At 34.7% G+C, this 26704-nt stretch overlaps 3 protein-coding genes and 1 pseudogene across 3 annotated transcripts; 2 read left to right on the forward strand and 2 right to left on the reverse strand.

The window, feature by feature from the left end:
- The first annotated feature begins 468 nt into the window (after positions 1 to 468).
- LOC141673370 (large ribosomal subunit protein uL15y-like) lies at positions 469 to 3294 on the forward strand (annotated as a pseudogene).
- Positions 3295 to 6548: 3254 nt separating this feature from the next.
- Positions 6549 to 7713, reverse strand: LOC141670942 (uncharacterized). The gene is made up of 5 exons (XM_074476996.1): positions 7626 to 7713; positions 7420 to 7521; positions 7246 to 7313; positions 7070 to 7167; positions 6549 to 6756 (listed from the first exon to the last, which is right to left on the reverse strand). The coding sequence occupies exons 1-5, from the start codon at positions 7649 to 7651 to the stop codon at positions 6667 to 6669; spliced, it is 384 nt and encodes a 127-aa protein (XP_074333097.1). The 5' UTR covers positions 7652 to 7713; the 3' UTR covers positions 6549 to 6666.
- Positions 7714 to 10689: 2976 nt separating this feature from the next.
- LOC141673371 (uncharacterized) lies at positions 10690 to 14167 on the reverse strand. Its single transcript, XM_074480115.1, has 4 exons — positions 13351 to 14167; positions 11655 to 13239; positions 11467 to 11559; positions 10690 to 11350 (listed from the first exon to the last, which is right to left on the reverse strand). The coding sequence occupies exons 1-4, from the start codon at positions 14165 to 14167 to the stop codon at positions 10690 to 10692; spliced, it is 3156 nt and encodes a 1051-aa protein (XP_074336216.1).
- Positions 14168 to 21315: 7148 nt separating this feature from the next.
- LOC141673372 (uncharacterized) lies at positions 21316 to 23964 on the forward strand. Its single transcript, XM_074480116.1, has 3 exons — positions 21316 to 21642; positions 21956 to 22060; positions 23689 to 23964. Exons 1-3 carry the CDS (start codon positions 21421 to 21423, stop codon positions 23962 to 23964), a joined length of 603 nt encoding a protein of 200 aa, XP_074336217.1. The 5' UTR covers positions 21316 to 21420.
- The last annotated feature ends 2740 nt before the right edge of the window (positions 23965 to 26704 follow it).

Below are 26704 nucleotides of genomic sequence, written 5' to 3' on the forward strand. Positions count from 1 at the left end.
GGTAAAGGTTCGAATTGTGGTTATGTTGCTATAGCACAGAGAAAGTGTTGCCATATTTCTATATTAAAAAATATTTTCCCTGACATTGCAAACTAGGGCCCACAAAACTGACGTGGCACAAGTGCTGACGTGGCGTGTGTGGGCCCACCAGTGTGACGTGGCACTGGTGGGGCCCATTTCTAATATATTTTATTCAAAATATATAACTAAAGCTAAAATTTACAAAACAAATTAAATTTAATTATTAAAATATAAAAAGTTAAATGACAAATATAAAAAAGCACAGAATGGGATTAATTAGTTTACACTGATTTTGCACCAGAAATATCATTTCCATTTTACCATCTTGCCCTCCAGTTTTCAGTTTCACCAAAAAAATCAAGAAGGGCAACACGATAAAACAACTCGAACAAATATCACACCCCACTCTCCTCTCATTTAAATCCCCAATCCAAACCCTAACAAACAATACATTTCTCCTCAGCGCCGCTCTCTCAACCAAGTAAGAAGTGCGGCCACATCAGCGCCGGCCACTGTCATATCGGAAAACACCGCAAGCATCCCGGCAGTCGTTGAAATGTCAGAGGCATGCACCACCACCGCATGTACCATCCCGGTTATTTTGGTAAAGTCGGTATATGTTACTTTCACAAGATCTGTAACAATTTCTATTGTCCAATAGTCAACATTATTAAGCTCTGGTAAATGGTCTCACAAGAGGTTAAACAGAGTGTTGTTGATGGTGATAAGGCTCCTCTGTTTGATGTTACTCAGTTGGCATATTTTAAGGTCTTTGATAAGGGGTCTGTGTCACAACCAATTATTGTTAACGCCAAAAATGTTTCGAAGATTGCAGAGAGGAAGATTAAGGAGGCTGGTGGTGCTGTGGTGCTTACTGCTTAGGTTTGATTTGGGTTTTTCATTGATTAAGAAGTTTAAAATTAGGGTTTTAATTTGGGTCTTCATCCGGGTTTGATCGGGTTTAGATCTTGGATTTTGAGTTTAAAGTAGTTCTATCTCTTGTCTATTTGATATGTGTTTTAATTTGTATGATGCTCGTATTATGTTTTATGTCATATATTTTATCTTGCCCCGAACATGTTTGATGAAATGTGTGATCCGTTTATTCCCCCCACATGTCAAACCAATTTATCAACTTTTCGTCTCTTTGGTATTTGATTCTATTTAAAGGGCATATTAATGTTTAATTTCCCAGCTTTTTATAATTTTTGTGTTTTGATTTGTTGTTACTGTTTTGAATGATACTTATAGTATTTAGTTTATTTCTTTTCTGTGATTATTATTATTTTAAAATGGTGGCAGGAATGGAAAATCAACTTGGTTGAGCTTTCTATCATTTTGATTTTTGTTGTGCTCTTTATTTTGTTTTGCTTCTTCGTGTTAGTTGTTGTAATACAGTACTTCAATTATATTGTTGTCTTTATTAGTGGAAAGATGAGTGGGATCTTAAAAAAGGTGGTAGTTTAATCAGCTGAGGCAAGGGAAAGAAAGACTTGAAGAGATTGCAAATTCCTTTGATGGTATTTCATAAAGACAATGAGAAGATACACTGTTCCGCATTCACCCTGATTGAGGTGTTACAGTAACCTCGTCTGCTGATTTAATGTATGTCTACCATATATTAAGCAATCTTGCCTCTTTTTAAATGAAGTCTAATATTGTTATATATTTTTTTGGAACTATAATATATAAAAGATTGTATATGCAAAAACAGAAATGGCTGCTATTTCCAAAGGAATTCACAGCTTTTATCATCGATAATGGAATGCCTGGTATGCCTTCTGCACCTTCTTAATGCACTTTTCCATGTGAACAAGCACATGTAAAAAATATATAGATTTTTAATGTCATAGAAGTGGACTGTAATATAAATTATGAGAAAAAAAATATAATGTTAATATTTGTAATCACCTCTGTGGCTATATCTTAATATTATCGATCTCCTATATAATAACATCTTTAAAGCAAGTTTTCTGCTACTGTTAAGTTATATATAGACCATACACCAAATGTGACAACAATGTCCTTCATTTATGTTACGTCACAGTTGAAACTTCAGAGTGTCCTATTATATCCTTTTGTTATGCTTAGGAAATTGGATTGGCAGTAAACAAATATGTTGTAACTGGGTGACAAAAGGTGTTGGTTTTATTGATGAGTAAGTAAATGCATTATATCTGAAATTATTAAGTAATAAGTAAATAAATTATTAACCAAAGAACATATAAAAGAAAAAGAAAATGCAGTAGTGAGGTCCTATTAAAATCATATCATATGGCAAGATAGTGCTTAAATTTTTGTGTGAAGCATATTTGATTATGTTACTTCCAATTCACTGTTACATACGGCATATATGATACATTCTTTGACACTTGAGACATTTGTGGTTATGTACGCTGTATATACGATACACTCTTTGACACTTGACATAATATGGTCCTGCATATTTGATTATGTGAGCAGCAGACAAATGTAGCTTGCCGTGACATCTTAAATACACTTTGACACTTGAGACATTTGTGATTCTGTACGCTGATCAATAAACTTAGGTTTAAAATATCAAAAAATATGTATGTCCTTCCTTAACCTGTTCTTTATTGTTTTGGTGAATCTTAGGCCTTGATCATTAGAGAGTATATGGTTTTGCTGTCATGTTTTAAGCATTTAATTTTTGAAGTAACAACCTATTGTCATCTATGATGCACTGTAACATGACAGCAAAGAAGGTCACCTGCAAATATACATGATATCTTTCTTCACTTCCTTCATTGAGAGCCAGCAGGAACCGGTAAGACTTAAAGAGATATAGTTACAAAAATTTTGAAACACTCCAAGTCTGGTAAGCTTGGTGGATTTGTTATTGATATGTTCTTTTTATATGATTGAAACAGTCCAAGTCTCGTACTGTTTATATGCTTTATAAAGCTTTTAAAAATTGAATTTATTTGAATAAAACTATCATTTATGCAATAACATTACGCTAGACTAGATAATTTATAATTATATTTAATATGTTAACATTTGTCATATCATTTTCTATACGTGCAGTAGCTGAACCACAAAAGTGCATGGCCGATGAATAAGTGGAATTTGCTGATCTTGATGGCCGGTAGAACGTCTCGGAAGTCATTTTAATCTATTTTTGTTCGAAGAAATTTTCATTTAGTTTTCTTTTGTTGTATATTGGAAATAAATGATTACTTTAAATTAGGTAAAAGATATTCTTGTAGTTAATTAGGTGAATTAGAATCAAGATTGGTTTGGATTATTATACACTAAATTGTTAATATTGATTTAGCTTTCAGAAAAACATGTAAATCAATTGTGAATTTTTTTATAAATTAAAAAATTTCCATTGCTCCTGTAAAGTATTGATCGATTGCTTGACATATGCTCATATGGCAAAGGTGGGCCCATATGTGCAGATGTGGCACATGTGATGTGGCACATGTGACATGGCATAGTTGGCAGCTTACGTGTCATGTGGGACCCACTAATTTTTTGAGGAAGTTTCAATTCAAAGGCAACGTAAAATGATGTTGGTATAGGATAACAATATTGTTGTTATTGCTCTCTGTTTCAACACAAAAATATATGTTGGCATAGAGAATCATGGCGTTGCTATTGAACCCAAAGGAAACATCGAAAAAAACAACACCAAAAAAGTGTTTCCAGTGAATATTTTGGCCCAACAGCAACATATTTTGGACCTATACCAACATTTTTTTAAGTTGCAATAGGCTGTTTATGGTGTAGTGTTAGGTTCAGAACCATCATATTTTTCATGTATAATCTTCATAGCTTAAAGTCTCTATCCAAGTGATCAACAGTGGACTATCTACAAGAGTGAACTTCAACAACTTCAAGTTGACAAGTTTAGCTTCATGATATCTTATTCCAGCTCTTGTGAATGGTTCAATTAACTTAAGATTCTTAGATTGTATTAACCAAAACTTTTTATTTCACATGGTATTGGAACCAGGTAAACCATATACCCTTATTCCTCTAGAAGATTAGGGTATTTTCAACCAATTAAATTCGACTGCGCGTAAATTCTACTATATTCGGTCGAATTTAGTAGGGGCGGCTAAATTCGACCGACATTCGGTCGAATTTAGCGGCGGTCGAAATAACCCGGTCGAATTTACGGTTATTTTCGACTAACTTCTCTTTTCGGTCGAGTTTAGCATGAGGGAAAAAAATGCGGGAACAATCCCGCCAAAAAAAAAATTCCCGCGTAAAAAATTCGACCGAATTTTGTCGAATTTAATAAGTGAGATCGGCAGGAAAAATTGCCGCCCTTTAATTTAAAATTTTCAGTGGGCAGAAAATTTCCCTCTAAAAATTAAATTTGAATAATTTCTGCTATTTTCGACCAACAACAGTCGAAATAATATAAATTCAACTGACCTTGGTGGAATGGAGATAAATTCGACCATAGGCGGTTGAATATTCCTAAATTCGACTACAGTGGGAAGCATTTATTTACATACTAAATTCAACCGTGTCTGGTGGAATTAAATCTTACTATATTCGACCAGCTGGGGTTGAATGTAAATAAATACGACTATAACTAGTAGCATAAATATAAATTCGACTGATTTTAGTGCGTTACTAAATTCGACCGCTTCTGGTGGAATTGACCCGTACTAAATTCGACCATTTCTGGTTGAATTAACCCGTGCTCATTTCGGAAACCCTACCCCTTTCTCCAATCTAGTAGCCGTTTTCTCCATTGTTTCTCCCTCCATACTTTCTCCCCATTTCACTACTTTTTTTGCTTTTCTACTAAAAATTACTTCTTCATGTGAGCATCTCAAATCTCAAGTAAGTGTAATTCTTTTACAGATTTTTGTTTTAAATAGCTTAATTGTGATAATCTTTATAAATTTGAGTAGATTAAATGTTTTTTCAAGAATAATGTGATTATTATTTGTTTATTTTTTGTTGACTAATATGGTATTTAATAATGAGATAATCTTAGTTTCCATAATTAAATTGGTAATTTATTTTTATTGATTATTTTGTAGATGACATCCGATCGTAGTTGGATTGGTCGTCATCGATTTAACGAGGCAAAATATTTAACAGAAGATTACAAAAATGGTGTGGATAATTTCATTAAATTTGCTATTGAAAATCTTGATCCCGAAGACAACGGTCTTATAAGATGTCCGTGCAAAAATTATGGTAATGAGTACTACAAGTATCCTAGTACCGTGAAAGTTGATTTGTATCGACATGGTATTATGCAATGGTATACTAGATGGGATTGTCATGGGGAAAAAGATGTGTTGCGCAACGATGTTGGAACGAGTTTTGGCAATACTAGCTATAGAGGTGATGATATGTATGATGCACATGATGATGATTTTGAGGATTGCGAAGATTTTGATGAAGAACCGAATGCAAAAGCAAAAGAATTTTACGAGATGGTAAATACCGCTTCCGAACCAATATATCCAAATAATGGCAATTTTACAACATTGGAGTTTGTAATGGAGTTGCTTCGTTGGAAAAATAGGCATACACTACTAAAAATATGGGATCAGACATCGGTTCTGAACCGATGTTAAAAAAAAAACTGAACCGATGTCTTCGCGTGTGATGTTAAATGTCATCAGGCTTTGACATCGGTTCACAGCCGATGTCTATTACAGTGCTATACATCGGTTTTAAGAATAATTCTGATGTCTTTGCAACAAATTTCAGCTTATATTACAGTATTTCTTGGTGAATATGAGTATATTATGGGGTAATTATCCATTAAAACATGAAACCTACAAGCTCTAAAAGATATTTTTTTAAAAATCTTTCAAACAAACCGATGTGAAAATCTAGATCAGACATCGGTTATGTTGTCTGACCGATGTGAAATGGTCCATCAGACATCGGGTACTTTTATCAACCGATGTAAAATAATGGGTTAGACATCGGTTTCGTTCATTTTGGTGATGTTAAATCCTTTTGTTTAACATCAGTGTTTTTTTCTAACCGATGTTTAATCTTTAATATTGTAAAATTTAAGACATCAGCTATTGAAAATTCGATGTTATTTGACTTAAAATACATTGATTTTTTTACAGAACCGATGTCAAATGACTATTTGACATTGGTTTTTGTAGTTCTTTTTCTTTTAATATTGTTTCACCTGATGTCTTTTGTTCATTTTTACATCGGTTTTAAATTACCATTCTGATGTTAATATATGTACTGTAAATTGCATATGCCATCCTGGTACTATTAATAGCCCAGGGAACCAATTGCATTTTCAACCAGAAAAATACCACCAATATGCAATACATCCAACCAAATTTGTAAAAATATAGAGGTATACATTGATACCAAATTTACTAACATTCAATCCAACAAGAGCTCAATTCGGACAATACATTCCAAGTCTAAAATAAACATCCCAACTAAAAACAATAAAACCCAAATTCTCTAGTTATTACATCCAACATTCTAAACATGTTTGACTAGTTAATATGTACCACTTGTCAAATTTTGACAATTCCAAACATAAATCAGAATGATGGATGTAATTGTCACCAAACATCCCTTAATTAACCACCAACCACCAGCAAACACAATATCAATTCACATAGTTCAGAGGAAAGCTATATATATAGATACTTATCATTTTTACATCTTGTCTTGGATAAATTCAAGCACCTCCATCCGCACCTCATCCAGCTCCTGCCTTGTGTAGGACTTTCGAGTTTTGGCTGCCCACTATAAAACACATGTAAAAATTAGCAACCAGAATATTATTAACTAGAATTGCCATATGTATAATTAAAAATAAACAGAACCAACTATTTATAATTTAACCAGAAGAGGACTTTTTCTATATTTAACCGTAATTTTCTTCGTTAATCCAAAACTATATACCAGAAAGTTCCTTATCACTAATAAAAACAAGATCCATCTGGAAATCACTAATAATAAAAACTGATAATAAAAATGGCACTCATATTTATCTGTCTTGAAAAACTACAAAAAAAAATTCTACATGCCATCTATCGGAAATGATTTGCATATATACCTTGGTAGTAAAAGATAGCTCCTTATCAGCAATGATATCTTTCATGTATCGCATTATAACATAGCCACATTCAACCCCTCCTGGTTGTTTGGGAGATCCATGTTACAATATAAAATCTAAATTAGCACCAGAAATTAATTAAAATTACAAAGTGATAAAAAAATACAAAAAACTTACAAGAAGATTCTTTATCTGAGGAGCTTTATTTCCCCTTCCAGTTTGAGCATTGTAGGATTTCATCGCTCTACTTTGCAGAACAACAATAATATACATGATTATTTTTCAAAAGGGAGAATATTTACTATATATATATATATATTTATATATAGTAATTAACAGAAATATATTACTCTGTTAATGATTTTTCCAACTCATCAAAATGTGTTGGATGTGGCAGAGGGTTCAGAATATAAATGTCGCCATCCCAAATTACAACCAAAATCCAGTGGCAACTATGTTTATAAAAAAGAAAAAAGAAAAACACAAGTCAGAAATTTTAAAAAAACTACCTAAATATATTAATTTGTAAAAGCATGTCTAAATTAAAAATACTTACTTATGATTATGTGGCATGAAGTACATGCGATAGGGACTACTCTCTTTCAACCGATTAACAAAATAAGAATGAAAAGATTTGTTCAACGTAAATGTAGCTCCTGGATCGAAAAATCCATATAGGACCACATCATCATTCTTCCTCTAAATCTTAATCAGTCTTTGCAAGAGCCTACCAGGGAGTGAATTACATTACTTATAATATCCGTATAAAACATGAATATTGAATATGTAACGATAAAAAATTAACTTACGCCATATAAGCAGATATTGCAGCTTGGCCAATCATATCGAACTCCAACAATGCTTTCACATTTTCATGCAATATATAAATTATTTTCTTAGTCCCAAACACGTCTGAATCACACGGAATTGGTATTGACTCCCCAGTGGCTTTCATGAAGACTGCAGCATGTTTGTATAACACCTTGTACTGCTTTGGCACATTCTTGTTTAGCTTCATTTTTCTATAATCATCTTGAAGTTTCTGCAACTCATCTTTTCGCTTAGACTGCCCCTGCAACACTTCCTTTTTCTTTTTCTACACAGAATTAAATAAAACAAGAATAATCGGTTATTATTGACATAACTACTATAGAATGCAACAATCAATTCAGAGTATATTGACATAATTTTTATATAACATACCGCCACAGTTGGGTAGATGATCAATTCACGAGGCCATGCTAGTGAGAGCCAACTGCTTGGCGTACAACCTCAATTTCACCAGGTATGGGCACTGGAACCGACGCCTCTGGCTGGATGTGTCCGTCAACCGACACACGAACATGTCCGGGCTTTAGAGGCACTCCGTGTACTGAAACATTCATCTCTTCGTGATCATCAAAAACTGTTCCAAAAGCAACCTTGTTCTCTATGCAATCCAGTGCAAGCTCACATGACTTTGGACCCTACATTATAGTGAGGGATCAATTTAATTTTATTGCATAAATCCCAAGTCTGTAGGCATATATCTAGTAGATCTTAATAATATTTTACCTTCTTTCCGCTCGGAGGAGAGGGGTCAAAACCAACAAAGTCTTCATCATTTACCAACAACTGTTTGGCACTCAGCGGTTTAACAGCAACTCCAACATTCCGCTTATCAGCAGCCCCCTCTTTATTAACAGGTACTTGATAACTTGATTTATCAGAGAACATAGGAGAGTGACCATTCGAAGCATTAACCAAGGCCTTAAGTTCAGCCATCTCCCGCTGATTTCTTTCCAACTGATCCAACAACTCTGCCTTGGTAATTTTAGTCTTTTTCGCTTTCGGAAAATTGAAGAATGTTGTTGGAGTGACAAAGCCGCCAACCCCTCGAACCCTTCCTGCGTGCTCAGGAGTCTGAAGTGCCGTAGTCAACACATCTTCTGTTCCATGTGGAACAAATTCACCCTTCTCCTTCATTTCAAATAACTCAGCCTGTAAAATAAATGCAAACAATTAGTGCATTATTTATGACGCAATTATCTTTGAAGGGAATGCAGTATTAAAAATATCACTTACAATTCTTGCATTTATTTCCGCTTGCTCTTCAGTAAGCTCATCAGGATTCTTTGGCATCCTAGCCTTCCACCAAAAACTTGCACGATCAGGTTTCTCTTTCCGCTATAAGTTCCCTTTCTTTATCTGTTAAAAAAGAGAAAATGTTTAAACTCCCTTAAAACTTAGAATTGCAAAGCCAAATAGATATGGTTCTTACTTCTTCTTCTCGCAAACCAATATACCCCTTCCTTGACAAGCAGTGATGATATTTCCGTTTACCCACTCTATTGCTCTGTAACTTACGTTGTTCCTGCACCAAAATAAATTAGTAAAAATTAATAAATATTATTTAACCAAAATCTATTTAATCATTTAGCAAGTAAAATGGCAATCATGTAGATTTTATTAGTAGAATATATTCATACCAGCCATTTGGGGCTCGTCCTCTCTGCAACAAATTTCTTCCAAGGTTCTTTACCAACAAACGCATACTTCTTCGGAGGCTTCATCAATTTCTTCTTTTTTCCAATAAATGGCATCACATATTTTGCAGTTAAATCAGCTTTAAACTGCCTCCATTTTTCACCTGCCGATTGTAGCACAAGCTTCTCACTTTCTGGGGCAATTTTGAATGTGTCCTAAAGAGCCACATAATATAAATTAGCCACATAATTTACAGTCACAATTTAAATAAAATGAAGAAGTCAACAAGGGATATAATTTACCTGGACATCATCCCATAATTTTGCTTTTAGATCACAATCCACTTTTGGCCAGTTTTCAGTGTCGATTGGAATCATTGTCCTTGCGAGCATTCCTATGTAAGACTGTAAAGTAGGCCAGGTATTTCCGATGGGAACTCCAAAATCATTGTATCTAACTTTAAATTTCTTTCCCCGAGCTTTCTTCACCACTACTTTGTGAAGAGCTGAAACACCACGTGCACCTCCTAGCCTTTTTTTTGCAGATTCAGAAGTGGTCATCGTTTCTTCACCACTACTTTGAGTTTGATATTGTGGAGGGACTTTAACCAACTTTTCATTACAAGTCTCTGAAGTTTTGACATCAGGAACAATCTCATCATCAACCTTTTCAGAGTTATTCTTCCTGTCATTTTCTTCGAAAATTACTTTCTTGGCTTTTTACTTCTTTGCCATTTTGCTCCCTTAGTCTGCATTAAATTGAATAATAAAGCCATCAGTTGAACAATATATTTTCAGTCCGTCATTAATTACAGTCAAGCATAAATAATAAATTGTAAAATCAGCAAGTACAAATACAACTATACAAGAACAATAATTTACCTAAACTGCAATCAGTAATTAATCACATCCGAAATAACTCTAAAGTATTTTATAGAAGTACAATTAAATAATGCAAAATAATTAAAGAAAAAATAATGCCATCAATCAGTAATTATGGATGAACTACTTATATGATTATAACAATGCAAAACAAAAGAAAAAAAAATTAACAATATATTTTACACATTATAACACAATTAAAGGCAAATATATATGGTTCATTCAGTCATTCAAATTCCCATTTAGATATATATTTTATATAAAGCTACATCATCAGTCAGTAACGACATTAGCTGCAGGAGTTTTAGTAGCAGTATTTTTAATCCAAATTCCCTCAACATTAGGTTTAGCAGTATGAGCGACATCATCAGTAGTGACATCAGTTGCGGGGATTTCAGTGCAGAATGGGGGATGTTCCATGATCGTGTCTCCTAAGTCATCTTCATTATACAATTCTTGGTAGTCTCGAGTTGTGGAGGACAGAACAATAGACCAGGTAGCATCAACGGGATCTTCAAGGTAAAACACTTGCTTGACTTGGTCAACAGAAACATATTTATCTTTTTTGTGACCTTGTCGACTAAAATCCACAAGTGTGAACCCAAGATCATCAACCCTTATTCCTTTATCATTACTTGCCCATTTACACAGGAACAAGGGAGCTTTGAATGCATGGTAGTCTAATTCCCATATCTCTTGTATGATACCGTAAAATGTCAAATCACTTTCTACGGGGTTCAAGTCCTTGGCACTAGAAACCTGGACCGCTTTAGCAATGACAGACACCCCGCTGTTTTGAACAACGCGTATGTCATCTCGTTCCTTTGTAAAATATCGCACTCCATTCACTAGATAACCTTGATAAGTTAGTACTGAAAATGATGGCTTGACAGCGAGCCATCTTATCGTATCTAAAACACCTTTGTTGTTCTCCCTTAGTTAATCATTCACCTACAGATATGATAAGAAATTTTAAATCCTAAATAGCTAATAGTCATCATTACACTATAGATCAAAGAACCTAATACAACACTGACTTTGTTTTGAAACCAATCAGCAAAGAGCCGATTGTGCTCTCTCATGAGCCAATGTAAGCTTTTCCTTTTTCCTCGGTGAATTTCTTCAAAATATTCCTTATGCATTCTGAAAAATGCATATGGAATGATATATTAAAGACACATTACAAGACTAATTACTGGATAATGAGGAATTGAAAACAACAAACTGCATAAACTCACAGAATATATGGAAACACTTCAGCGTTGTTTAGAAGGACATGTAGATATGCTTCATCTCGCTCCTTCTCTTCCACTGATTTTATTATCACAGCGGATAATGGACCTGATATCTTATTATCTTGGTCCTTTGGAAGACCGGCAGTGGAGTAATTCTGACTAAGAAACTCGGTGCAGAATTCTACGGACTCTTCTCCAAGGTAACTCTCTGCCATACAACCTTCGGGATAATAACGGTTTCGAACATAACTCTTTAGTACTTTATTAAACCGTTCAAACGCATACATCCACCTATAAAATACTGGTCCACATAAGCGTAGTTCCTGGACCAAGTGGACTACTATATGTACCATTACATCAAAAAATGATGCATGGAAAACCTTTTCTAGATCGCACAAGGTTAGTATAACATCTGACTGCAGCTTATCCAGTTTTGACACGTCTACTACTTTGTTGCACAAAGCATTAAAAAAGAAACACAATCTAATAATTGTGACCCTAACATGCTTCGGAAGAACGGAGCGTATTGCAACCGAGAGTAATTGTTGGAGAAGAATGTGGCAATCATGTGATTTCAGCCCGTAAATATTTAAATCAGGCATGGAAACACAATTTTTTATGTTCGATGCATGTCCGTATGGAAGTTTCATCGACATTAATGATGACAAGAAAGTCCTTTTTTCTGCCTTTGAAAAAGTAAAGGGAGAAGGAGGCAAATAGGTTTTCTTTACTCCTACTTGGGGAGCCAAATCAGATCTAACGCCCATTTCCATCATATCACGATGGGCTGCCGTACTATCCTTTGTCTTATGGTGCATATTTAGTAATGTGCCAATCAGACTATCACATACATTCTTCTCGACATGCATGACATTAATACAGTGCCTAACATGGTGAAATTTCCAGTATTCTAACTCGAAAAATACTGACTTTTTCTTCCATGGACTTTCAACCTTCTTTGCCTTCTTCATTTTCTTCCCAAATTCAAATTTGATTTGTTCTTGCTCTGCTAACACTTCTTCTCCGGATAGGGTTCGACGCGGCTGCCCAAACTCTTGTTGTCCATTAAAAGCAGCCTTCTGCCTTCTATAAGGATGATGTAGAGGCAAATATCGACGATGCCCTTGGTAGCACATTTTCCTACTATGAGTTAAAAATTTAGCTACGGTGTCATCTCCACAAACTGGACAACACTTATAACCCTTATTAACGCAACCAGATAAATTTCCGTAAGCAGGGAAGTCATTTATCGTCCACATTAAAACTGCTTTTAAAGTGAAAAATGATTTGGTATACGCGTCATACATATTTGGTTCCCCTTCCTTCCAAAGCTTTTTTAAATCATCAATCATCGGTTGTAAGTAGATGTCGATGTTATTACCAGGCTCATGCGGGCCAGGGACCAATATCGACAACATCATAAATTTTCTTTTCATACATAACCAGGGAGGAAGATTGTAAGTCACCAATATGACTGGCCAGCAACTATATCTATTAGATAGGCCATTATTGTGCGGGTTTACACCATCCGCCGATAAAGCCAAGCGAAGGTTTCTCGGTTCACTACCAAAGGATGGCCACCTATAATCTATATTTTTCCAAGATGGAGAGTCGGCTGGATGTCATATTTTACCATCTTGTGTCCGCTGTTGCGCATGCCAACACATTAGTTGAGCGGTGGAACGAGATTTAAACATACGTTTAAATCTAGGAATTATTGGAAAATACCACATGACTTTGGCTGGAAGATTAATCCTCTCTTCACCTTTCTTTGTCAACTTCCACCGAGAAAGTCGACACTTAGGACACTTGGTTGCATCAGCATGTACACCCCTGTACAGTACACAGTCATTTAGACATGAATGGAACTTTATATACTCTAGACCTAAATTGGAGAGGGTTTTTTTTGCTTCATATGCATTACTAGGTAACACATTATCTTTGGGAAGTAGAGACCCAACAGAAGAAAGGAGGTCAGTGAAGGCACTATCGGTAATACCAAACCTAGATTTCCAGTTATGCAACTTCAACATCGACTCTAACTTAGTACAGTCACTACCCTCATATAGAGGTTGCTCAGCATCGGCTACGAACCTCCTAAACTGATATGAATCATTATCATATTGACTCGAGTTATATGCCGCTTCACAAACATCAACAGTTTCCGAAGCAGCGACATGCTCCTGATCTTGCTCTGACGCTTCATCAGAGGCTTGCTCAGGAGGTGGGTCTGGAGCTTGCTCTTCAGGTGGACAACTAGCACTTGAAGATTTAGGACCCGTAGAAGCAGTCTCCCCGTGCCAAACCCAATGCACATAACCTAGACAAAAGCCATTGTCATAGATATGGCCCCTGATTGTTTTTATAGAGAATTTTTTAAAATTGGCGCATCGTCCACAAGGGCAAGGAATTTTGTTACGATCTTCAGAATTTTTTTCAGCATATATCAAGAAGTTTTCCACCCCCATTTCAAATGCTAAAGAATCCCTATCTTGTAAAATCCATGTCTTATCCATCAAATTTCCCTACCTGATAGCCACTATAAATATTAAAAATCCAACACATACCTATTTATAATTATTTAATAAAAGGCATATCAAATTTGTGTTGGTTACTGTAGGGATTAATTATATAAACTTAGAAAGGAGTAAATACCTTGATATCCTAATAATTTATAGTACTAATTCATTACTCTAAAATCCTATACATATACCCAATTAATTACAAAACTAGACTAAATTTATAAACTAGACTAAATTAAACCAAGATAATTAAAACAAATTAAACCAAGATATTTTAAAATATCACATAATTAAAAACCAATAATTCCAACATTCACAGCCCAGACAATTGTTAAATTTCCTTCACATAAATAAAACTTAGTGAGAACTTGAGTATTGAAACAAATTCAGCCCATAAATAAATAAATTAAAATTATCTGTTACTTGTATCTGTGAGAAGGATAATTATACAAAACAATTACTATAATACAACACAAGTAACAGATAGTTCATATCAGGAATGAAGAGACTTGTTCATATCAGAGAAATGACTATCATACAAAATAAGAAATGCAGAGACTTGTTCATATCTGAGACCTGTTCAAATGCAGCCCCAAAAACCCCCCCAAAACACACTAATATGTATGAACAACCCCCAGAAAACACATAATTAAAAACAGAACAGAAACATTTACATTTACATCAATGTACCTAAAACATTGATTTACATCAGTGTACCTAAAATATTTAACATGACATAAAATTCCCAAAAACAGGACATAAAACCCCCAAAAAGAAACAAACATAAAACCACCAAAAACATAAAACATTTACATGCACAAAGAAGAAAAACAGTAAAGAAGAAAAGAAGATAAACATAAAACATTTATATGCACAAAGAAGATATTAAACATAAAAATGAGGGAGATAAACATTAAAGAAGTAAAGAAGAATATACCTCTGGATGCTTTCAATGTTCTGAAACCCCAATGTTCTAAACCCTCAATGCTCCAACCTCCAAATGCTGTCTACCTCCAGATACTAGCTCCAACCTCCAGATACTAGCTCAATTTCAAGTTTAATTTGCTCTAATTTGAAGCTCCAAATCTTGAATTAGAATTGGGGCTAAAATTAGGGTTTCAGAGAAAAGAGAGAAGAGACGGTTAACAGAGACTAAGGTAAGAAGAGAGAAGAAAGGTAAGAAGACTAAGAGAGAAGGAGGGGAGAGATGAGAGAGACGAGAGAGGCGAGGGTCGGGGAGAGATGAGAGGCTCGCGGGAGGTTTTTTGGAAAGGGGGGAAAATATGTTAAAGTGAATTTTTTGTTAAAATTAAAGGGGGGAAAGTGTACTGAAAAGCGGGGGGGGGGGGAGTTAAGTAATTTTTATTTATTTTAAAAGGCCATAGACAACGGTTAACAAAATGAACTGATGTCAAATTTAAAAACAAATTTGTGGCCTTTTTAATTTCTGAAGATAGACAACGGCTACTAAGTGAAACCGATGTCAATATGCGTATTCAACATCGCTTTTTACAAAACCGATGTTAAACTGCATTTTAACATCGGGTGCATTACATGCCGATGTCTAAGGACCGATGTCGTATCTACTATTTCTAGTAGTGATAATTGTAGTAATAATGGTTTTGATGACTTGCTACACCTCATTGGATTAGTATTGCCTAATGATCATAAGTTGCCTGAGAAGTACTACACTGTACGAAAGATGATTAGAGGATTGAACATGGAGTATGAAAAGATTGATGCTTGTGAGAATGATTGCATGTTATTCTACAAGGAACACAGTGAGAAGACCAAGTGTGATATATGCAAAAGAGACCGCTACAAAGTGCAAAAAGATCCTAAAAAACAGAAGATCCCGCATAAGATCTTGCGTTATTTTCCTATTACCACGAGATTGAACCGTTTATTCATGGCTGAGAAAACTGCAAAATGTATGAGATGGCATCATGATAGAGTTGTTGTTGAAAGTCAATTAAGTCACCCAGCTGATGGAGATGAATGGAAATAATTGGATCGTAGATTTATACGATTTTCAAAGGAGATTAGAAATGTTAGACTCGGACTCTCTACTGATGGATTTGATCCCTTTCGCGATGCTCATGCCAAGGAGTATACTGTATGGCCTGTGGTGATTGTTGTGTATAATCTTCCCCCCTCTATGTGTACTAAGGCTCCATACATGTTCATGTCTCTTCTTATTCCCGGACCAACGGATCCTACAAAAGACTTACATGTTTATCTTAGACCGCTAATTGATGAGTTGAAATTATTGTGGCATACTGGGGTGGAAACATATGACATATATTCACGTACAAATTTTATGATGAAGGCTGCACTTTTATGGACAATTAGTGACTTTCCTGCACTTGCCATGCTGAGTGGGTGGTCCACTAAGGGTATGTGTTTTATTTTATAAACACACACATGTGCACATATTTTATATAATTTCACATATGTTCATTTATTGAGTTTTTCACATATGTTTTAGGTAAGTTGGCATGTCCAGTTTGCATGGGAGAGGTAAAAGCTAAACAACTCAAACATGGTGGTAAATCTACTTTTTATGGCACTGCTCGGTATTTTTTGGAAGCAGATGATCCCCTGAGAAGGAGTACAAGGTTTGGAATTATTGAGACCCGATCAGTCTGCGCTCGACATTCAGGATCTTTTGCAAAGACCATGTGCGAGCAGATATAATTCCCCCCTCCAGGAAAGTCAACAAAGAGAAAACCAAGGGATTATGGTGTGACACATAATTGGACTCACAGTTCTCCATTTTTTGAGCTTTCATATTGGGAGACACTTAGCCTTCGTCACAACATTGACATTATGCACACTGAAAAAAATATCTTTGACAACATATTTTACACAATTCTTGATGATGGAAAGAAGTCCAAAGATAACATAAAAGCGAGGAAAGATTGTAAAGAATTAAGTGTGCATCGTGATTTGTGGATTCAAGATGATGGTACAGAACCACATGCGCCATACGCTCTTTCCAAAGAACAAATTCATAAGTTGTTCAAGTGGATTGAAGAATTATAACTTCCAGATGGGTATGCCTCAAATATATCAAGGTGCGTAAATTGGAAAAAAAATTGCATTCGCGGGATGAAATCACATGACTGTCACGTCTTCATGCAAAAGTTGTTGCCTATCATTTGTCGTGACTTACTTCCGAAACATGTAGCTGATCCTATTATTGAGTTGTGCAACTTCTTTCAAGATTTATGCTCGTCAAATCTCAAATACTCAGATTTGGAAAAAATGGAGAAAGATATAGTGAGAATAATGTCAAAACTTGAAACTGTCTTCATTCCAGTGTTTTTTGATCCGATGGAGCAGTTGCCACTCCATTTAGCTATTGAGTGTAAGTTAGGGGGTCCGGCTAATGGGCGTTGGATGTATTTTGTTGAGAGATACTTGCATAACCTGAAATTGAAAGTTGGAAACAAAGCTCGAGCAGAAGATTCCATGGCACAACGCTATATTGAGGAGGAAAGTGTACACTTTTGCTCTATATTTTTTGATTCAAAAGTTGTGTATGGTCAGTTACGTCGGAATGAGGAACCTCGAAAGTTTCATGATGTCGAATTGTTAGAAGTTTATACATATCCGACACATCCTAGTCTACGAAGTAGAGATAGAATCTTGAATGGTGATGAACATGAACTTGTGGCATACTATGTTCTTATTAATTCCCCGGAAGTTGGAAAGTACTTGCGGTAAGATTTTTCTAAACCCTCTTTACTTCAAAAATTAAGAATTGAGTTTACAACTTAATTTTTCTTATTTTTGAATAAAAAAATGTAGTGGATTCCAGAAGTTAGTGCAACAACATTACCCCCTTCTCAATGACGCCGAAAAAGAATAATACCAAAAAGAAAAATTTAAAGATTGGTTTGAAAGAAGGGTATGTGTTTTGATTTATATATAAACACCTATACACATATTATATATATTTCTCATGCAATCTTTAAATTTATTATTATATTTATGTATCATGTCACACATGTTTTAGGTACAAGATGATGAAGAGCTCAAAAAGAAATTTCTAGACCTAATAAGAGGTCCGATGTTTAAAGTGGAGTCTTATAAAGCGTGCAAATGCAATGGTTACAAATTTAGTTGCGCAAAGGATAAGGAGCTCACTTCACCAAATTCCGGTGTAGTTGTCATCGGTGAGACTTTTACTCATAATATTTGAAACATACTTTTTCTTTATCTTTTAATCCAAATTTTAAACAATTATAATTATAGGGACTTCTTACAATGAAAGTTATGGAAACTATTACGGAAGGGTGGAAGAAATTTTAAAACTCTTCTATCATAATGGACATCAAGTGATTGTCTTCAAGTGTCATTGGTTTGATCATACGACACATGTCAAAGTTGATAGACATTGGATGACTACCGTGGATGTCAAATCAAAACTAAATGTCGACGACGTATTTGTGTTGGCTAGCCAAGCTCATCAAGTGTACTATGCACCAAATATTTTAAATACAAAATCATCATGGTACACGGTTCTAACAACAAAGAGTCGACAAGTTGATGAAAGTGTGTCAATTAAGGAAAATATCAAAATCATCGATAATGCTTTACAAAATAAAGTGTCAAATGCTTCATCTTCCCATGTCGAAAGTGTTACTATTCGTGATCCTTCAAATTTTTTTGTTGATTTAAGGATGTTTGAAAATGACTACTCGATACATCATGATGATGAAGAAGAAAGTAAAAATGATATGGAAGCCGAAGATGAAGACGAAGAAAATGGAACGGAAAATAATGAATTTAGTGATGATGATGACTTGGTGTAATTCATTATTTTTAATAAAATTTGTATCAAAACAATTGCTACTTTATTTATAATTTTTAAATTTGAAATTTAATTAAATGTTTGTAAATTTTTGTAAAGTGGATGATAGTGTTTGTATTTTGGTTGATAACGGGAGGTTTTATACAGAAGCTTAACTGGGAGAACACTCTGATTTATTTTTTTCAACCAAACAAAGTCTTATTGCACGACACGGCTAAATTCGACTATTATTAGCCGACTTAGTTTTTAGGTATATACTTTATTTACCCCCAAAATTTCATTTACATCGTTTCCCCTCTTTCTCTTCTTTCTTTCTCGGCGCAGCTAGGGTTTACAAACGATGGCTGAAAGCTCAAATCAGAGGCTGAAACTGGCGAGGCTAAGTACACAGGTGTTCTTTCTCTCTCTCTCTCTCCCACTCTCTCTCTGACTGTTTGTGAGTCTCTCAGACTGTATATATGTGTCACTTTATTGATGTTCTCTTTGAAAGAACCCCAAATTAGTATATGTCTATAGTCAACATATACAGAACATCTGTGTATAGTCAAAGCTGTGGTGGTTGACTCTGTTTTGGCTGCTCAAAAGGCCTTTATTTGTTTTATTAATTGTTAATTTTGGTTTAGTTGTTGTGGTTTTCGAATCTTTCGTGTGGTTTTAATTGTGAATTCTTTTATGGCCATGTGTGATTTAGTGATTTTGGGTGTTTGTTTAAAGTGATTCTGTTAGCAGATATGTAACTGTTTTAGGGCAGACTAAAGATTTGTCAACAACTTTAGGAGTAACTTGTGATTGTTAGTCTGAATTACTGTTATTTGTCTGAAAGAACCAGTATGGAGTTCCTCCCCTGTAGAAAGGACAGCCATTGAGTATGGTTGGCGAACCAGAGGCTTGTTTGAGAGCTCTACATTTTGAAAACAAGCCTGTGTTTGTAGGATAGTTTTACCCAAACATGATAGTAGAAAACACATGGCATGTGAAATCCCTCGCATAATCATCCACTTTTATCTCTACAATTTTCCCACTATCCCCAACCACATTCTCCAAAGATTTGATTAGTTTGCTCCCGGACACTAACACTATGCTTAGCATGACCTGCGACCAATTATTACATAACGTATATAATCTCAACAAGTCAATCAATAGATAATATAGCACTAAAGCTTATGAATAAGGAGTACCTTGACTTTGTCTACAAAAAGATTATGAGCAATGTTTTTTCTCTGGTGAGACCAAACTTCCCGATTTGTTGTAATCTGACCTTTGCCTAGTAGAGGCCCCCTATCCTTCTGCAAGTAAGCAGGCTTTCCCAAGTCTAATGTTTTGCTTATATTAATTTCTCTCACCAAGACGGGATCTGCAATATACAGAATTTGTACCTTACCAAGTGCAAAGGTGAAAGTTTTTCCTGCATTGTTGATTTACTAATATGAGTCTTTGACAAAGGTGTTAACTTGTGATTGTTGATTTTCTGAATACTTCCCAATTTGCTTTTGAGTTGCTTGTGTTTAAGAAAGGAACGAGCCCTGAAAACTGACACTAGTATCTATTAGTCTGAATGTTCACTATATTCTTTTTATGCTATAAGATGAGTTAACATGAGATCCTTGTTCCATTGTTATTTTTTTATAGGTGACATGGTCAGGCCCGAATTCGAAGAAGGGTATTGGAGACAAGGGTAAGGGAAACAAGAGGGTCAGGACCAATGAATGGGATGGTGAAGGGAAAAATGTTAGTGCTGAAGAGAGTGATGCAGAAGGGTCCTACAATCTGGAAGAATATATTGAAAAATGTAGTAAGCAGAATATTATATATGAGAGGAAAAGGCGCAGCTGTAGTGATGGGGGTTACAACACAAAACCAGCTCCAGACGCGAAGCCAACACTTCATTTGCTTAAGAATGGAAAAGGGTATTCCTCTCATTTCTCCGTTTTAAATTAATATCTACTTAAATAGTACACCTAAACTAACTCCCGGGAATAACCTATATGGTGACCTAAACTAAATCATCTCTGTTGTTAATTTATTTCTTTTTTCTTATTACTTTTTTTACAGGTTCATGGAGTCTAAACCCAAGCACCTTTTGAGCTACATTGTGAAGATTAGATTTGATGATAAAACCATTGATACAAAGGGTGCTCAAAGGGAAGCTTTTTTAGATGGTTGTATCGAAGAGTTCAAAGTAAGTAACAACTTGTGTTTTTTTAATTCTCTCATTTCTAGTACTTCCTGTCTTGTGAACCGTTTTACAAAAGAGCACTATGGAACATAGGGGCTCTTAACTCTATTCAAGTAACACTCCGCGTGGTCTGATTTGCTGGAATATTATAACTATCCCAAGGGTTGTGGACCAGAAACAGGAGATAGAGTTGTGAGAGCACAATTAAAGAAAAATTGGAAGCATATCATTAATCCAGAGAAGGCACGACTGATGGCGCATGTGAATGAATTATTGAAGAGTGGATATCGTGAAGAAGAAATTGATATTAAAGAGTTAAAGCCACATTACTTCTCTCAGCGAGCGTGGAATTCTCTCTGTGCTTATTGGGGAACACCCCGATTTGAAACGAGGTCCAAAAATGGAAAAAGGGCCAGAAAGATGGTGGAATTTACCTCCTGTACCGGGGCCAAATCATTTGATCAAAGACGGGAGGTATGATTTAGTTGTCTCGTAGTATATGATAATTAGATATCAGATTGAATAACTGCATCCTATGTCATACACTGCATGAAATATTATATCCCTACAAAATATATTACTTAATTTAAAAAGAAGGGGAAACATATAACATATACTACGTGATACTAACTGCTTAGTTGATTTATTTGTACTGAAATTGACGTTACAACTTTGATTTATTTAATATTGGTTTGTTATATCAACTATAAGATGATTATGACCTAGGTTTTTGTAATATTAGCTTATTTATCTACATCATCTGATGGGGTTTTTACCTATCTTAAAGGAAATAGATGCTGAAAGAGAGGCAAGGGGCGAAGATCCAATTGGTGAAGAGGAATTCCTGGGTACTGTTTACGATCCTAGTGAACCAGTTGTGAAAAACCTCCAGGTTTCCTCCCATTTTACTAGATGTGTTTATTTTACTAGATGTGTTGAATATTGGTATATATTGATATGTTATGCTTGCCGTGTATTCGGTCGAATATCATCTTATTTGCGTAAATTATAAAGAAAAAACAAGTAAATATACATTGATAATAATCTTAATCATCTTTTTTGCGTTAGGTGTGGTTTCTTAAGTATATTTAATCAGGACTATTATTGTTCGTTTGTGTTAGATGTGGCTGAAATATTACCTGTGAACTAACCAGACAAAGTATATACACTAGTATGTCCTACCTTTGCAGACTGTTATAAAATGTTCATTGAATTTATTAAAAAAAATCACAAGTGGGCTGAACACAATGCAAATAATGGCGTTAGAATTTGTTTGGGCAGTAGAAAGTTGCAGAAAAAGAACATAAAGAGGATGGTGCAATGAATTATAAAGCATTTAGACTTAAAAATATTTTAACTATAAGAATATATTTATAGGCTTAATGTGTAAATTACTGAGGGTAATGTTCATTCTCAGCTAAAGGGTCATGAGATCTGTCCCTCCCTATATTTATACTGAAAGTGCTGCTACACCATATTTGGCAACTTCCTAAACCACATCTTGTAATTATGTGTATTTACAACATATATCAGTGGGGCATTAGGGGGAACTTTGAGGGGAAAGAGTCAAAAGACTGCCACATGCATCTCTGCTTAGGCACCATACTCTGCTTTGACCAGTTGTTCCGGTCATTAAACTCGTTCTGTGTTCATCGTCCCACGACTCATATTTGCTATACTTGATTGTATTTGGTTCACGAAACTGGCCATCTACAATATTCATCTGATTGATGAGAGAGTGTCTCAATTTCAGACTCGGCATCCTCTTATCACTTCTGTTAAGGTTTACTCCGGGAAAGTTGCATGTTACAACAGGGGAATTCGGATTACTTAAAACTTCTTCCTGCAGAATATCTCCTATCCTAGAGAGTATGCTGAATTCTAAGTTTGCAAGAACCCGAGAATAAGCTTCTAGGATTGACTGACCAACATCCTATAAACATGCAAACACATTGTTGTGCCTTAAGTATTAGACCCTCTGAATTATTTGTTCCTTGCATCTTGCCTCCATATATGTAGTTCGTAGTCTGAAACTGGGTCTTGGTTAAAACTTAAAATTCACAATACAGTTTGATCATCCCTTCTTGGTTGTGCCATTTTTGGTGTTATGCTCTATCAACACTTGAATTTTATGGTTGATCTTTTATCTTTTACAGATGTAGTGATATCTTGATAAGCAGATTAATTGTGTACTGGATATGTCTGCGACCTTTTTGTATGTTACATGTGCATGAAAGTTTTTTTTGGGGGGGGGATGATGATGAAGAATATCAATTTTGATCAAGCATTAAGTAAACAGTTTGTGGTTAATTTTTACTACCAATAAAATGTGAGATACATATAATAGTTTGTGGTAATAATTAACTGCTTTATGCAATTGTGACATAAAGTTGAGCGATTTTGTAATGATCACTATGCTATTTACAGTGAACATGAATCCTTATGCCCCATTAAAATATGTAAAATATTATGTTATTGCAATTCGGGGTTAGGTTTAATTCGAAGTATTGCATATTTCAGGAAAAAATGAAAACTTTGCTTGCTGCTAAAGCTGAATCACCTGAGTTGTCATCTGGTGATCAACCGCCATCCCCTCGAACCAGAAAAGAAATTCGGAGGAAGAAAGAACTCGAAGTGTTGATTCAAGCTAAGCCTCCGAACAAGGGGATTGTCTTTCTTCATCCCCGTGAAACACTGCCAGAGCTTATTGGAGCAGAGAAAGCATTACAGTGGATCAGCAGAGAAATGTCTAGAAATTCTCAAGTTCGAGCTAGTGTTCCAATGAGATTTGTTTGAGGATGGTAAAGATTTTAGATGAAATGAAGGAGATGGTCCAGTCCTTGCCAATGCGTGAAGTGAAACAATCTATTTTGGATGAAAATGTGCATAACTTAGCTGCTGCTGCATTTTCGGACCCAAGTCAACATGTATTGCAGGCATATTATGCACAGGCAGCTAACAGTTTGCTTCCTCTAGTGTTGAAGGACAATGATAAAATCATTGCGGAGGTATAATTTATAGTGGTTATGTCGTATAATTTTACAGTGGTTATGTAACATAATTTTTCAGTGGTTCTGATATGAAACAGTTTTTTAATAATTGCATTATTTTCCAGGAGAGTCTAGTAGAGAAGGATACTGCGGTGGACGGCACAAAGGCTGTGAAGGTGGATGACATGGACGACTTTGAAAATGAAGATCCACTCGCACATATGTATCCTCTCCTTTAGGCCTTACTGCCTTATTTTGGACTTATCTTTTACAAAATTCAGTTCAAGCATGTAACGAAAAATATTAAGCGGTGTATGTAATGAAAAGTACTGGGATGAATTAGCGATGTATGTAATGAAAAATACTGGGATAATTTAGCACTTTTCTCTATTAATTGTAATTTTACTAATGGTTACATGTTTGTATTTTTATCATTTTTGAATGCTTACTTGGGGATTATAATTGCAAAATGAGATGTGAGTGGTATTATTATAAATAGGTAGCAAATTTGTAAATTGCATATTTAATTTGATTGGAAAGCAATTAAAGCTTTAGCATGCTAAATACGACTGAACTTAGACTAATATAGCTTGAAAAAAAATATGGTATATTATATTCGACCAGAAAAAGTAAATTTTATAGGTAAAATCAACCAAAGCTGGTCGGATTTTTAATGACAATATGTGGTCGAATATAGTGTGTGACCATATCAGGTCGAATTTATATTTAACCAAAGATAGTCGAATTTGGTATCCGACTATATTAGGTCGAATTTAGGTACGACCAGATTTTGTTGAATTTAGTATTTTGGCGGGATTTTTGATTTTTTTTGAAAATAATTTGAAATTTCATTCAAAAAATTGCAAAATAAATTAACACAAAAAACAGTCGAATTTAGTTAGTCAAATTTAGGGTGGTCAAATTTAGTCGGTCGAATTTAGGGCGGTCGAATTTAGATAAATTCGACCGGATTTGTCATTTTCGACCAGCCTCTGTTCGACCAACACAATGCAGGTCGAATTGAGCTAAATTCGACCATTTTTGGTCGAATTTAGCTAAATTCGACTGAAAAAATTCGGTCAAATTTAGCCGAACTTCTTGTAGTGCCTCTTTTTAAATGAAGTCTAATATTGTTATATATTTTTTTGGAACTATAATATATAAAAGAATGTATATGCAAAAACAGAAATGGTTGCTAGCTCTAAAGGAATTCACAGCTTTTATCATCGATAATGGAATGCCTGGTATGCCTTCTGCACCTTCTTAATGCACTTTTCCATGTGCACAAGCACATGTAAAAAATATATAGATTTTTAATGTCATAGAAGTGGACTGTAATATAAATTATGAGAAAAAAATATAATGTTAATATTTGTAATCACCTCTGTGGCTATATCTTAATATTATCGATCTCCTATATAATAACATCTTTAAAGCAAGTTTTCTGCTATTATTAAGTTATATATAGACCATACACCAAATGTGACAACAATGTCCTTCAGTTATGTTACGTCACAGTTGAAACTTCAGAGTGTCCTATTATATCCTTTTGTTATGCTTAGGAAATTGGATTGGCAGTAAACAAATATGTTGTAACTGGGTGACAAAAGGTGTTGGTTTTATTGATGAGTAAGTAAATGCATTATATCTGAAATTATTAAGTAATAAGTAAATAAATTATTAACCAAAGAACATATAAAAGAAAAAGAAAATGCAGTAGTGAGGTCCTATTAAAATCATATCATATGGCAAGGTAGTGCTTAAATTTTTGTGTGAAGCATATTTGATTATGTTATTTCCAATTCACTGTTACATACGGCATATATGATACATTCTTTGACACTTGAGACATTTGTGGTTATGTACGCTGTATATACGATACACTCTTTGACACTTGACATAATATGGTCCTGCATATTTGATTATGTGAGCAGCAGACAAATGTAGCTTGCCGTGACATCTTAAATACACTTTGACACTTGAGACATTTGTGATTCTGTACGCTGATCAATAAACTTAGGTTTAAAATATCAAAAAATATGTATGTCCTTCCTTAACCTGTTCTTTATTGTTTTGGTGAATCTTAGGCTTTGATCATTAGAGAGTATATGGTTTTGCTGTCATGTTTTAAGCATTTAATTTTTGAAGTAACAACCTATTGTCATCTATGATGCACTGTAACATGACAGCAAAGAGGGTCACCTGCAAATATACATGATATCTTTCTTCACTTCCTTCATTGAGAGCCAGCAGGAATCGGTAAGACTTAAAGAGATATAGTTACAAAAATTTTGAAACACTCCATGTCTGGTAAGCTTGGTTGATTTGTTATTGATATGTTCTTTTTATATGATTGAAACAGTCCAAGTCTCGTACTATTTATATGCTTTATAAAGCTTTTAAAAATTGAATTTATTTGAATAAAAATATCATTTATGCAATAACATTACGCTAGACTAGATAATTTATAATTATATTTAATATGTTAACATTTGTCATATCATTTTCTATACGTGCAGTAGCTGAACCACAAAAGTGCATGGCCG

The sequence above is a fragment of the Apium graveolens genome, chromosome 7 (assembly GCF_009905375.1).
Source record: "Apium graveolens cultivar Ventura chromosome 7, ASM990537v1, whole genome shotgun sequence".
NCBI classification, from domain to species: Eukaryota; Viridiplantae; Streptophyta; class Magnoliopsida; order Apiales; family Apiaceae; genus Apium; species Apium graveolens.